The 14,880-nt window shown below is 50.0% G+C and overlaps 1 protein-coding gene across 2 annotated transcripts in view; it reads left to right on the top strand.

Annotated features, from left to right (window-relative positions):
* The window catches only part of TNN (tenascin N), a 53,745-nt gene extending 42,246 nt beyond the window's left edge, over positions 1-11,499 (top strand). For both annotated transcript variants that reach the window (XM_088016962.1, XM_088016963.1), the window contains 4 exons: positions 3,774-3,870; positions 4,763-4,930; positions 8,832-8,995; positions 11,359-11,499. In XM_088016962.1, coding sequence (XP_087873088.1) covers positions 3,774-3,870; positions 4,763-4,930; positions 8,832-8,995; positions 11,359-11,499 — 570 coding nt within the window. The remainder of the gene's footprint in view (positions 1-3,773; positions 3,871-4,762; positions 4,931-8,831; positions 8,996-11,358) is intronic.
* Positions 11,500-14,880: the final 3,381 nt, after the last annotated feature.

Raw genomic sequence — 14,880 nt, 5'->3', positions numbered from 1 at the left:
GCACGGAGCCCCACAAGAGGGGCTCAGTCTCACAACCCTGAGATCATGACCTGAGCTGAAACCAAGAGTCAGACACTTGACTGAGTCACCCAGGCGCCCCAGTACATTGCTCTTTTAAATGGAGCTTCCAAAATCCTTTTAAGGAAATTTTTCTCCATGTGGCAGGAACCCAATGTGATTAAGAGGCCAGGAAAACCCTACCCCGAGGTAATTGGTCTCACAGAAGGCAGGCTGGATTGAGAACCAGACGGGAACACTTCTGTGCCTCAAACATTTCTATCTTTGTTTTCTGTCTTGCAAGCCTTAAGGACTACATTAGAAGTTCTTTCCACAGGCATTTAAATGACATTTTCATTTTTTTCTCCCCAGGCAATCAGTCAGACCATTGAGTAAGTTCTGGAGTGCAATGACAGCTCTGGAGTGTAGAACTCTGCCCACCTTGAGACGGACCTGCTAAGGGGCTTCTGTTACCCCAAACAATTCATTATAGGGTGTTTTCACCCCATAGAATGGGAATGGGCTAGATTCCGAGGGAGTCAAATCAGGCTCCCTGATTGAGAGGTACAGATGGTCATGGTGGGTCAGTTCATTTGGAATCTGACATAATAAAATGCAAACATTTATTGAGATATAATAATAACTTATTATATGTGAATGTGCCAGTCTCTGGTCTTCACACTTTTATGATTTATCATGATTAATGATCTTACTAAAGCCTGGATTTACGAGCATGACAAATGGGCTATTAATATCTTGATCTCATAGTTTAGAAAAGCAAAGCTTGTCAAGGTTAACTAACTTGCCCAAGGACACAGCTAGTAAGTGTGGAGCTGGGTCTCAGTAGTGATGCAGAGAGCATCAGAACCATTGTTCAGAGTTTTCCTAGCTGAGCTGAAGCATTTAAAAAAAATATCAGGGAGGGGCACCTGGGTGGCTCAGTTGGTTAAGCTTCCGACTCTTGGTTTCAGCTCAGGTCATGATCTGGGGATCCTGGGATCGAGCCCCATGTCAGGCTCTTGTGTTCAGCGGGGAGTCTGCTTCTCCCTCTCCCTCTGCCCCTCACCCTGCTTGTGCACTCTCTCTAAAATAAATAAATAAATCTTTAAAAAAAAATCAGGTGGACAAACCCATACCATGCTTGGGCACTCTGTTCATTGATTGGAGAATGCCTTTGTAATGCGCCTGTCCAGGAGGACAGGATCAGATTTGAGCCTGACCTTGCACCGTAACTAATTATGTTAGTGGGAATGTAATTGGACTTGATGTATGAGGAACATTGGTACGGCGTCTGCCCTGGGATCCCACCGTCCGCGGCACAGGAAGAGTCCCGGGGAAGGGACTGGAACGGGCAGCATGCTAGGAAATGAACAGTTAACCCCAGAATCTAAAGAAATGGGTTTTGGAAAATAAACTCAGTGAAACTGGTATTTTTAAACTTTCTGATGAAAAGGTGAAGAGATTGTGTTTTATCCTTGCATCCGCCACTAGGTATCAGCGGACTATGATTTAATCTGGCTAATCAAGCGATTACTTGAACTTTCCCGTCTGTAAAATGGCATCATAAGTCCTTGCCCTGCAGCCGGCACTGAACATGCTGCTCAGTAACAATGGTTACATGAGTGGATAAGCCAACGAAGAAATGAAGGAAGCCAAGAGAGGAGTGAGAGTCTCTGAAATGAAGGACAAAGGGGAAAGCAGACTCCCCGCTGAACACAAGAGCCTGACATTAATGCCGTATGGAATGATTTGCCCGATCATTCCCTCAGTTCTGCTTGGCAGCTCGGTAGCTTTGGAGAACATTTTTACACTTAACCCTCTCCTTGAGTTCTCCTAGCACCTCTGAGATGGAGCTTCCTTCCTGCTTCTAACCCTGTGTGTCACGCAGCTGACCGAGGCTCAGTAACAGAGATGACTGGCTCACCAGCTGCTGGCCAGGTAGTGGCCCTGGTCAGCCTTAGAGCCCCGGGCTCTCCCCGCCCGCTGTAGATCGATGCCCCAGTCCAGGGCTTCCTGGGCCAGCAAAGGTGGGTTGGTGCTTCAAAAGGAGTGACATGTGAGCTCCCACATGAGGCTCTCAGCACTGTTGCAGGCAACCTGTTCTCCCCTCCCTCCCTGTCTCTTCCCAGAAAAAATACAAAGAATGCACAAATATTGGGAGGTTTACCTTACCAAATTTGAGATAACATGTTTTACTCCAAGGCACCTGCTGTGAAGCATGGTAGAAAGGAGGGAGATGGGGTTTTGTGGTGGGGCTTCTGCATTTGAACGAGTACCAAGGAAAGTAGGTGGAGACAAAGATGCCATCCCAGCCTTCCAGAATCCCAGAGTCATTTCTGTGATTAGCCAGGACGGTGTTTAGGGTGGCTTTCAAGGTCATGGGGAATGACAGCCATTACTATCCATTCCAATAGTACACACAGGTGTGTTTAGCTTGTAGGTATTCAGGTTTACTTCATGTGAAAGAATCCAATTTACTCTGACTGGCACTGCCTTCCTTCCCCAAATAGAGGAGCTTTTGAAAAGGAAGCAGCTCATACTTTCATGAAATAGTGGTACCCAAGTCTGTGTCTATTTTCTCACTTCTCACTCACTCTTCAGGCCATTCCATGTTGGCTTCTGCCCCCTGTCTCTCTGCAACACAGCCTTTGCTGGAGTCACTCGTGACTTCTGTGTCACTAAATTCTATGGACACATTCCTTAGGCCTTGAGTTCCTTGAGCTGACCTGTCTTTGATGCCATTGGCCACAACTTTCTCTCTGTGGTCTTTTCCTGGTTGTCCTCCTACCTGCCCAGCTCCTCCTCTTTCTCCTTCATGAGCACATCCTTCTGCACCTGGCTGTTGTATAGTACAGGTCCCCGAGTCTTGATTCTAGCCCATTTTCTCTTTTTAGTTCCCACTCTCTTCCCAGGTGGTCTCATCCTGTTCAGCGGCTTCGCTCTACTCTCTGTGTCCCAGTGGCTTTCTACATTCCTTAGGATGGAGTCGGCTACGCAGTAGTAACATGCCAACACCAAGCCCCAAAATGATTGAAGACACGGAAAGTCTCTTCTCATGTGTGCAAAGCCTTCTGTGGGTTTGGCAGTCCCTTCTCAGTGGTGACTCAGGGACTCGGGATGATTCCAACTTGTGGCTGTGCCCTGTGGACACGTGGCCTTCACTGAGGTCCCGAGGCACAGGGCAGTGGAAGACAAAGCATGGAGAGAGAGAGCCCCCCGGCCCTCCTGCACTCCCACTTACAGCCCTTTGGCTAGAATGAGTCACATGGCTCCAGCTTAACTGCCAGGGAGCCCGAAAAAGAAGCATCCCTGCCCGTATTCCTGGGAATAGGAAACTGAAATGGGCGAACACTGAGCATTGTCTCAGACACACCCTTACCTTTGCAAGTCTGGCCCAGATCTCTCTTCAGAACCTTAGCCCTTATGCTCAGCTGCTGCTATGGCATCTTCATTGGCCAGGGGGCCTCAGGAGTGGCTCGCACTTCCCTTGTCCCGGGTGAGTTCACACCGGCAGCCCCTACCTTCTCTCAGAGCCGCCATCTCAGTGAAGAGCCGAGCGAACAGCCATCCAGCGCCACAAGCCTAAAGCACAAGAATTGCTCCCGATCTCGCCCTCTCTTTCAGTCCCACTTTCAGTCTGTCACCACATCGGTCAGTTTGACCTTCTCTCTGCTTCTTTCTAACCTCAGGGCAGCCCCCAGTCCAGGCTACTGTGCTCTTTCACTCAGTCATGTCTGTTCAAGTGTGTCAGAGTGAAAGGTCCATCTCCTTGGCAGGTCTTCCAGAGACGCAACACTGGGCAGCTGGACTTCTTCAAGCGCTGGCGGACCTACGTGGAAGGCTTTGGGGATCCCATGAAGGAGTTCTGGCTTGGTATGATCTCTTAAGAGTCCAGGAGGGCTGTGGGGGAGGGGCTGTTTCACCCTCAGAGGCTGCCTGGGCAGCTTGAGAGGGCTCCCCATGTTCAGGAAGATATCCCAGTGACAGGGATAGGACACTCTGAGGAGCCAACCCGCCAGAGTGTTGGTGGGGCCACGTTGCTGGGAAGGTTCTCATGCACTGGGCTTGTGACAGGGTGGGCCCGTCACAGGGGGTCTTCATGCTGTATGTAAGCCCCACAGGATCCACCTGGAGCTGGCATGTCTTAGAAAAGTAGTTGAGCCATTGGGGTTCGGGGCTCTTCCTAGGAGGTCATGTCCAGAGTCCCTTTGCAGCTCTTCTAGTAATGCCAGCCATCATGGGGATGGGGTTTTCCCTTTTCCTTCTGTTCTAATCAGGAGCAGATATTCATGGAGAGTGAAATAGCCAAAAACATCCATAGGGAAACGAAGAATTAAAAAAGCATAATCTGGAGACTCAGTGTCTGATAGAGTGGATGATGGTTGTGGTCTGCGTGGTGCAGAATTCCTTCAGAGACCTTGGAGTGGTGGTTGATGTCCTCTTCTCCTTGGCGAGATACGGGGGTGAGAGGGGGAGGGGCTTCCACTTTAGACAGAAGGAGTCGGGGGCAGATTCACCACCCCATTGCCCTCCATGGCCCCTTCCCAGAGGACACGGTTTCCACACTCATAAACACAGCCATGCCCAAGAAATAATAGGATGAGAAAACGGGTACCCCCCCCAACAGAGACAGTGTGAGAGCGCCCCCATTAGCAGAGGAGGTAAAGGCCACGGTGACTTTCAGCGCTGGAAATCGCAGATGCTAGTGGCGTGTACCTACACACACCAGTCGACCGGTTATTGGAATTCCCTTCCTTATTTTCAGGACTTGACAAGCTACACAATCTCACTACCGGAACCCCTACCCGCTACGAGGTGAGAGCGGACCTGCAGACTGCGAACGAATCTGCCTATGCTGTGTATGATTCCTTCCAGGTGGCCTCCAGCAAGGAGAGGTACAGGCTCACGGTTGGGAAATACAGAGGCACAGCAGGTAGGAGAACACATTTCCTCCCGGCTGGAGTCTCTGGCTCCCTGTGGTCTGTGGGTCAGACCTCCTGGCCTGCTGGCCGGGGACCCGCTGGGGCCACCCACCCTCCTCTCTTCTCTTGTGTGCGTGTAACCTGTTCCAAGGCCTGTCTTAAAATAACCGGGAAATGAACTGATGCTAATGGGAAAATGAGTGCAAAGGAGTCAGTGTATTCACGAATTAATGGGATTCTCCTCCCAGGGACTCTGTTTGCATTTTAACGGTGATTAGGGGATAATTCCCATTCTGAGGTTGTTCAGGCCCGCAGTGCTGGTTAGTGGAGCATGTGTTTTTTCATAGGAAGCCTCGGGAGACCTTCAGATCACACACCTCTAGCCAGCGATCTGGTCTCCCCGTATGTGCCACCGTTCCTACTGGGAAACTCTGACATTGCATGGTGGGCTTCGTGGCATTTTAGCTTTCCTTATATATGGTGATTGGTCCCCAGGAGGGTTTTGCAATTTAGGAAGCTTCTGGTTCCTCATGTCCTAAGTGATGAGGTACTGTTTAGAGGAGGTGGTATTCAAAGAGAAGGTGAACAGTTTGATGTCTCTGTGCACGTGCCAGTTGCCCTCATTAGAGCTCTGATTAGAATCGCACGTGCGTGGCCCTGGGGGAAACATGGTAGCAAGGATCACCGCTACTCACGCTGTCTAGGTCGACCCTCAACTCCTGCTGCCACTGAAGTCCTATCAGAGAGCCCCTGATTCCTCCACGAAGAAACCCCAGCAAGGCAGTGCTGGGTAAATTTAGTTTCTCATTCTGAATCTTGGAGTGGGGCAGGGAGGACATGGAATGAGCTCTACCTTCAAGATGCTATTCAACTCTTGAGAAGTTATCATGAAAACATAAACAGCTGTTTGGAGTGGTGCAGAGTGGCTTCTACGGGCTAACCTACCATTTACAGCTGGTTTCAAGGCCCACCTCCAGGAGACTCAGTGATGCCCAACCGCACCCTGGGGTACACTTGGAAGCGCAACTGAGGAACTCCACCACCGTTTGGTGGGCTGGGGCCAGGGAGGCCAAATATCCACAGCAAAGGACTGCTCTATGCAAAAGTGCCTTCCTCGCTTTGAAATGGATTTTTAAATACTGGTGCTTAAAAGGAAGGGGAAAAATTTTTTTGGGTCCATGGACAAGAAGGAAAGCCCCAAAGGGTACATATCACTCTTCCATTGGCCCATTCCTGGTCCCAGGGTTCAAGGTCCAGACACATGGTCCTGTGTGACTCCTGGGGGATATGATGTGGATGGCTCCTTTGGGTCTGAGGCGGCTCAGCCACCTGGGCCTGTCTTCCTACCTCAGGAGGTGATGGTGGAGTAGTGGTAGATGAAATAGGAGATGAGCAGCTCAGTGGCCCCACCCTGGGCTTTTCTGGGCTTGCCGCCAACCCCTCCAACCCACCAGCCGAGGAGAGCCAGCTGCCCACCCAAAGCCATTATACCAGAAGTTAGGGGTGCTTGTTTCTCATCCAGGGTTTTCTCCTAAAACCCTGAGAGAAGAGAGAGGGTCTGACCACCACCAGCTTTTCTACTCTATCTTACTTAGGGAGATAAGCTTAATAAATCAGAATGCCTAGTTGGCTGGGGGCCTGACAACCAGAGAAAAATGATTTTTCGATTCATGGGTACACCCACTGTCTGTGCTCTGAACGTCAGCACGCCTTCAGTTTCTGGAAGCGAGAAAATCCGTCTGTGGAATAAACTGCCACACTAAGCCCGGAACCTGCTTCACTTCTCGTGATCCCAGCGCCCAAGGTTAGAGAACCACAGACAAATTGTTAAAGAAAGAGCCTTTGCACATACTCTTAGAAAACAGCTCTGGGAACTTTAGATGCAAGTTAGGTAAGCTGTGCTCATTAGAAGGGTCACCAGAGGGGGCCATGGCGTGTTTTTTAAGCTGTAGTTAACTGTCTGCCAGAAAGCCGAAGGGGAGAGGAGATGCGTGCGAGAGCCACCGTATGCCTTTCCTCAACTGGAGGAAATGAATGGGGATGGAGCCCGTCAACTGTCTTAGCAGGAGTGGCTGCCTTGCCCCCCCATTACCCGCTGCCCTGCCTCCCCCACCCCTTTTGCTGGGTAAGGTCGGGCAGGATCCATTGTTTGAGCTGCCAAGTCAGAGGGACAATCTGGGACCTTCCCTTTTCGCAACATGTTGTTAATTCTTTCCATAGATCTGCCCCTTACCACCCCCAGCAAAGTCCTTGAGAGCAGGGGCCCCCTCTGTCTGTATTCCCAGAGCCTAGCGTGGTGCTGGGCCCTGGTGGGCGGGGGCGGGGGGTCTGAGGTTTCCTGAATAAATGAAGTTGCAGACTACAGTTCTCCGACTTCAGCTTGCACCTCAGGGGCTTGTCATCCCAAGGGCTTGTGAAAACACAGATTGCAGGTGGGTACTACCTTGGGGGTTTCTGCGTCTGTAGATCCGGGGTGGGGCCCGAGAATGTGCATTTCTCACAAGTTCTCAGCTGCTGCTGCTGCTGCTGGTCCAGGGACCACACTTGTAGAACCAGAGCCAGCTTGATCTTGTTAGCATAACTCACCTGTGGAAAGGGGGAAGCCACCAGAGGGAAGAGCCCTGGACTTGGAATCTGAGGCCTGAGGTTTGAGTCCCCCAGCCTTGCTGTTTGTGGCCAGTGGGGTCTTGACAAGTCCCCAGAGTCTAACCTCTGTGAGTCCGTTTCCTCCTGGGACTGAGAGCTGCCCGCCCCACCTCGTAGGCTATCATGAGGGGGTCAGAGGAGGGTACCCAGGGTGAAGAGAGTCGGTAGCTCAGAGATCCGAGGAAAACTAAGTGTTATTGTAGGAACATGACTTGATTTAGCTTGGGATTGATACAGGCCCTTATTGCCTCTTATGAGCTGAATTAAGAAATAAACTGATAAAAAGATGACAAGGACGGTGGGGAAATAGGAGAGATACAGGCCAAATGATGTGAGCAGATTTCCAGACAGGATGTCAGGAAGCTCTAAACTGTACCTATGTGCCAGGAAGGCTCGGGAAACTCAGGTGTGTGTGTGCAAGGAGCACGTGTACGAGGATTATTAAGGAGACTGGTGCTTCCTCGGGACTGGGGTCCAGCTGGCCTTTGAGGAATGGTTAGGATTTGGACCGAGGCGGGAAGAGAGACTCCGGGAGCGGAAGCACGGGGGCAGACCTGTCCACTGCGCACAAGCAGCGCGTGCCTGTGGGGACAGTGAGCTCAGAGATTGTGCGAAGGCTACAGCCAAGCTCTAGGCCTGCAGAGCCAAGCAAGGAGGAGCAGCTCCCTCCAGGTGCTGGGAAGGAGGACATTAAGTCTGAGAACATGGAAGTGGGTGTGTGTGCTTCAGGGAAGGCCGGGAGGGCTGTTGTGTTGAGACAGGTGCAAAGAGAGATGCATAGGCTGGGGTGAGGGCATCTGTGAGTGATCTGCAGGAGGAAGGGCTCCATAAAGGGGTACAACGGGTTTGTCACATGTGGCTCGGGGTTCCAGGTGGGGTGGCTGGGAGGATGGTTGAGCAGACAGGGAAGACGGGCAAGGGGTTACCTCGTGGGAGGGGCGGTCAGGTACTGTGAGGAGAGCCGGTGGGTTTGGTTTTGGATATTTGGTTACTTCACATGACTGCAGGGCCTCAAAGTGAGAATGCTGTCAAGGCTTTTCAGGAGAGACGGGCCCGAAGTTTGGGTGACAGGCCGGGAAGGAGAATCTGTTCATCTGTATCATGTTCTCGTCTTGGCAGTTTTGAGAGACGAGTGATTCCCTGTGACGTAATTGGCCAGATCCTTGGCATTTTTGTGCCCAAAGATTGTCCTGCTGAGTCCAGAGCACAATCACCATCTCAGTAGCAAAACTTAGACACTCACCTCTCATCTTTCCTCTCCCGCAGGGGACGCTCTTACTTACCACAATGGATGGAAGTTCACAACTTTTGACAGAGACAATGATATTGCCCTTAGCAACTGTGCCCTGACCCATCACGGTGGCTGGTGGTATAAGAACTGCCACTTGGCCAACCCCAATGGCAGATATGGGGAGACCAAACACAGTGAGGTAGGTGACAGGTGAACTTTTCTGTCTCACGTTCTGCTCAAAGCTTACAGGGGACACTCTCCAAGCTGGTTTGGCTATCCCTCTCCTTCTGATGCCTCCAGTCAGGACAGGAGGGCTTCTTCTCCAGGTTCTATGGCCTTGAGGTCAAGGTCTTCCCTGCCCATCTGCTGCAGCCCTATTCCCTGCCCTGCATTCCCACCAGGGCTGCACATTTACTTAGCTTAGGTGGGTGGGAACTCAGGCTGTCCACTGCTGGATAGAGACAGATAACATGGAGGATGCACCATCTCTGTTTACTGGTTCACATATGGACACTGTCTTAGTAATGAAATACTAAGACAGATTGGCTGACTTGAACAACACACATTTATTTCTCATAGTTTTGGAGGCTAGGAGGTCCAGGATCAAGTTATCAGCAGATTCAGTTCCTGGTGGATGCTCTCTTTCTGTCTTATGGATGGTGGTCTTTTCACTGTGTCCTTATGTAGTGGAGAGAGAGAGAGAGAGAGCTCTGGTCTCTTTTCCTTTTCTTATAATGGAACTGATCCCGGGGCGCCTGGGTGGCTCAGTTGGTTGGGTGTCTGACTCTTGGTTTCAGCTCAGGTCATAATCTCGGGGTCGTGAGATTGAACCCCATGTCGGGCTCTGTGCACTCAGCATGGAGTCTGCTTGAGATTCTCTCTCCCTCTCTCTGTGCTCCTCCTCCTGCTCATTCTCCCTCTCTCTCAATGAATAAATAAATAGATAAATAAATAAATAAACAAATAAATGAAATCTTTAAAAAAAAGGCACTAATCCCATCTTGGGGGGACCCACCCTTATGATCTCACTAACCCTAATTACCTCCCCAAGGTCCCACCCCCAACTGCTATCACACTGGGGGTTAGGGTTTTAACATATACATTGGGGACAGGGCACGAACGTTCCATTCTTGACAGACACTTCATAATTCCTTCTAGTTGTTCTCCCAATGAAACCAGAGCTATTTCTCTCAAATCCTTTGATCACCAGGAAAACAAAGTCTTTTCTGCCTTTGATCAGACCCACCTTTGGATCCACTTCCTCCAAAGCTGCTCAGGGTCTACCCAGAGTGTTATGCTAAGTGCTGTTTCAGAAGGCACACACAGGGCTGAGAGTTCTCGATGGCTCCTCTCCCCTTCCTTGCTCTGAAACTTTGCTACCGATGATTTCTCAAACCTCTCTAACCTGTGGGTGTCATCTTAACTCCTTGCCAGCTGTGGGGCATCTCCTGGCTGCTCCCACACAGCTCCTGGAACGTGGCATCTTTATTCCTGCTCATCATGAATCCATCCCTTCCACCAGCTCCTCCCCATCTTGGGTTTCTAATTTCCCATCCTGGGTCTCTTCTAGCCTTCAGGAAGCCACCTCTCCCCAGAACTCACCTCATCACTGATAGTACCATAAATATTAGCACATCTCAAGTCCGGGTACAGTTTGATTACTTTGGCCCTGACCAGGCAGCGGGGACTCCCAGTCCTTATGCGATGTTTCAAAGGGAAGAAGAAATTTCACCCCAGGGAGGCCAAGGAGGGTGGGTCCATGAATCATGGTGGCAGCATGTGGGCTGACGCAAGGAAGCCTGTGATCAGAGATCAAATATTTGAAATGAGCAGCCAGCATGCCCTAAACCATTCCCATATTTGCTAATAAAAGACATTCATCTAGTTAATGTGCTTTTCACAGTCTCCAAGGCATTTAGCTTCTTGTTTATTATTTACCTCACAAATTAAAATACATAAAATTGGTCACTTGGGCTCTTTATTGGCCAGGTTGCAAGGTTATTAAGTGAATTAAATATTATTGCGCTCACCAGTCAAAAGACATAAAATGAAATTTAGTTTTCAGCAGGCTATTCGTTACTCCAGAGCTAGTATCTAAACAGTCTAAATTGAAAATGATTTTACACGATTGACCAATTAATATGTTTATTTTTGCCTTTAATTTTTTGGAAAGGAAAAGAGCGAGGCAAGGATAATGTGTGTGTTGCTGGCCAGGTTGACCCTGTGTTAGCTTTGTTGCTGTGGTCTCCCCTGCTCCCCTGGGCTCACACCCCATCTTTCCAACCACTGGGATGGGGGTGGGGGTGGGGGTCTTCCAAGTCACCAGCCTGTCAAACCTCAGCTGCCCAGCAGAGGGCGCATGTTTCTAGCTTCGGCCCTACTTCCCTTAACATAAGGACCCCAGTCACCGCTGGTCTCTTTTTCTCTCCCCTAAGCAGAGAGGGAGTGGTTTTCCTGGCAAAGAAGCATTCCTTTGTACCATAACCCACCACTCCTTCCTCCCATGTTGCCTCTTCTTGATGCTGGCTTTTTTTTTTTTTTTTTTTTTTTTTTTTTTGGTAGGGGGTGAACTGGGAGCCGTGGAAAGGACATGAGTTCTCCATTCCTTATGTGGAGTTGAAAATCCGCCCTCATGGCTATAGCGGGGAGCATGTCCTGGACAGAAAGAAGCGGACACTAGGAGAAAATTTGAGAACGTTCTGATGGTCTATCGGAGCAGTCGTCACACAAGACTGGCCCGGGGCTGGGGCTGTGTAGGCTTGGGCAGGGTGGGTGGTGGTGACTGGTTCATGGAAGTTTGGGGGATGCTCCTGGCCTCTGGTTTCTGAGTTGGCTGGATAACCTTCAAGACAAAGCACGTGACCAAGCTTCAGACCATACAGGTTACTTCCCTTGGTTACCTGCGTTTTTGCCCATCTATATACTGGGGTCCCGAAAATCAACCAATGGTACAATATGAGAAAGACGACTCCTGACTGCAAGGTTTTTCAGTCTATCTTCAGTAACAAATATACAGGATGTGGGGGGGGGGAGGAAAAAAAGAATCAGTTAGTACTTCACCAGTTGGAAATCTCTGGAAATTGGTGTATATATATATATATATATATATATATATATATATATATATATATATATATATGTAAAGCTCTGCTACTAGACATCTCTTCCTTACAAAGAAGCACCAAGGAAGGGTTCGCTTTGATGACCAAGGGGCTAAAGTCTGATGCTTGTTACCTCCCATTACCACTGGGTTTTGAGAAAAAAGCTATAAATCTTTCCCCGTGTAAAAAATGCTAGTGTTAGGAGGAAGAACAAAGGGAGAACCATGAGGGACCAAGATGGATTCCCATCTAGCTAAGTTAGGACCAGTGTCCACCATGCTGGAAACCAAGCCTCTGTGTTACTGCTCTTCTCAAGGGCCCCCTTCCCACCCATCTGCATATTCACTTGCATAGATCTGCATATGTTGTGAATAAATTCTCACTCATTTCAACCTTAAATACTTTGTTTTGATGATTGATTCCTCCCGAAGACTCTTCTGTGACTCCCGTTCATGCCCTCCAGTCCTCAGCCCCCCTCCCTTCCCTGGCCCCCCACACGGTCGGACCCTTAGGTTTCCTGAAGCTGCTCTGAGATGGAGGCATACTGTTTGAATGGGCACTTGGCCAGTCGGATCCTTGGGGCTTATTTTCCTGTGACTCCGGAAGGTTTTTCTGTAGTGAAGTCCGTGATCATTATTAGAGTAACTTAAATTCCTACTCAAGAAAGAAAAAATAATAAACCACCTGATTTAAAAAAAAATGTGCCTTGTGTTACTGAACTCACATGAGTGCACTTGAATTCTAAATTTAACCTAAGTACACTCAAAGGTACAGTTTGTGCATTGTAATGGAATTTGGTCGGCCTGGGGTCTCACACTTGGGAGACGATGAACAATGGGGTTTGGAACCAGAAGAGAAGCTCATTTTTAAAGGATATTTATCTGACTGAGGAGAACATTCCAGCCCTAAATGTCTGTGCCAGACCTCACTGTAAGGGGACCAGCTCTGGCAACCCCCACCCTGGTAGCTGAGTGTAGGCCCTGGGGATGGGTGTCTGGACACCTGCTTTTCAGAGGGCCACTTTCCTGGGAGTCAGATTATGAGCCATCGGGGGTTTGAAGCTGCAGGGGCAGTCCCTCCCCGTGAGGACAGACCAAAGAGAACAACAGGTGTCACAGAAGGGAAGGGCCGTGAGCCAGGCAGGAGGGCAGAGGCAAGGACAGAAGCAGCACAAGCACCTGCTGAAAGGTTCTGAGCCATTTTCTGTTCCATGCAAGATGCTAGCCAAGCAGTCATGGACAGAGCACAGGCCCTGCCCTTGAGCGGCTTTGGATGTGGTGCGGACGGACAGTTGTGAGCACAAACTGTGACAGCAGGTAGCATGTCGGCGAGAGAGAGTCAACAGGAGTGTGGACTGACACTGCGAGCAAGCGTCATGGACGTGATGGTCAGCATTAGGTCTGGAAGGAAGAGTCTGAGTCTGTCAGGGAGGGAGGGCACCTTGGAGAAAGGGCACATGGTGGCAAAGATGCGAAAGGGCGGAGTGTGGCATGGGTGAGGGAGGAACGTGGTTTCTTGGTGGGATGAGGAGTGCTTGGTGGGGAGCCACACCAGAGACCAGCGGTGAGTTCTCGGCTCGCACGGTGCGTCCGAATCAGCTCAGCTGTAGGTATACGGAACCTGCTTCACCTTCAGGGACTCTGCCTCAAGGGGTCTCAGCTGAGTCCTGTGCCTTGGAGCTTTTCAAAGCCAACATGCAACCAGCCCTGAGGACCTCTGCCAGGATGGACGAGTTGGGCAGCAGAGGATGCTCACAGGTGTTTGAATCTTGCAGTGACACTGGCAGTCAGGCTGGCATTTTGGAAATCTCCGTCTCTTGGGAGGTTAGAGAATGGTGGGGAGCTGCTGAGGGGAGTTTTGGGGAGAGGGTGGAGATGCCCAGACAGGTTAAGGGCTATTGCAGTAGACCACAGCTCCTGGGTTTGTGGCAGAAATGGTGGGAAAGGGGAGAGGGCACAGATTAAGGAGATATTTAGGAGGAAGGATCAGCAGGAATTGAGGGGGCTGGGTAGTAAAGGGAAGGGTCCTTTCATGGTACACTTTAAAGCTGGTTGTCCTGACAGCAGCTTCCTCTGGGAAAAGGGCCCCAGAGTTTATGTTTGTCACATGACATGACAAGCTCTGCTTTTCAACTTAAAATTCTCAGGGATTCAAGGATCATTAAAGCCAGAACATGCTGAATGAGCCAGGAAGAAAGAGTAAGAATGACTCAAGGCATTGTGAGCAAGGAGATGTCAGGAAGGACAAGCACCAGGTGTGGTGTGGGAAAAGAGAATACGTGGCGGGGGAGACATGCAAACGGACCTACAGTAGGGCAGGAAGAAAAAAGTCTAAGTGATGAAAAGCTCTGGGCAAAACATAGTCATTTGCTGGAGGAGGTCCTCTGCTAACAAAATTTCCAAATCATTCCGGGGGCGGTGAAGAGGATCAGGAAGGAGTTTCTGTCAATAAAGAGTGCAGATCAATATGGTCAGGGCCAGCAGACCCCACGGAGTAGACATGCTGTACCCAGACAGGCCAGGAGATGGCAGTGTTGTCCCATTGGGAGCATCTCCCTCCAAGGCCCCTTTCCAATCCTCTATAAAGGGGAGTTCTGGGGGCCCTCAATTTTCTTCCTTCCTGAGTAACATGGCCTGGAGAATCAGCTTAGTAGGGATGGCTCAGCATCCAGCCCATGCCTGGTGGTGGTGCAGGTAATGTTACTGCTGGACTAACGCACAAAACAGGAAACTGGGATATACATAGAAGAAATTGCCTAGTGAAACCAGGACTCTAATCCCCCCACTTGGTCTCCCGGGCTGGTGCTGAGACAGCAGATGGGTCCACTGGCATGATGAAAAGTGAAGGGGGCACCCCCAGAAGAAATTTCAGGCAGCTCCTAATGTGTAAATGAATCCACTTCCCAAAGTCCTTCTGTTTAGTTGGTTGTTTCTATGGGGGGAGGGGAGGCGGAAATGGGGAATGGGTAGAATTCCACTTCCAA

Source organism: Eumetopias jubatus, unplaced genomic scaffold (genome assembly GCF_037043125.1).
Source record: "Eumetopias jubatus isolate StellerSeaLion01/CBP00866 unplaced genomic scaffold, mEumJub1_p1.0 scaffold_12, whole genome shotgun sequence".
Taxonomy (NCBI): domain Eukaryota; kingdom Metazoa; phylum Chordata; class Mammalia; order Carnivora; family Otariidae; genus Eumetopias; species Eumetopias jubatus.
The sequence above is the reverse complement of the archived record's forward strand: the minus strand, read 5'-3'. Positions and strand labels throughout refer to the sequence as shown.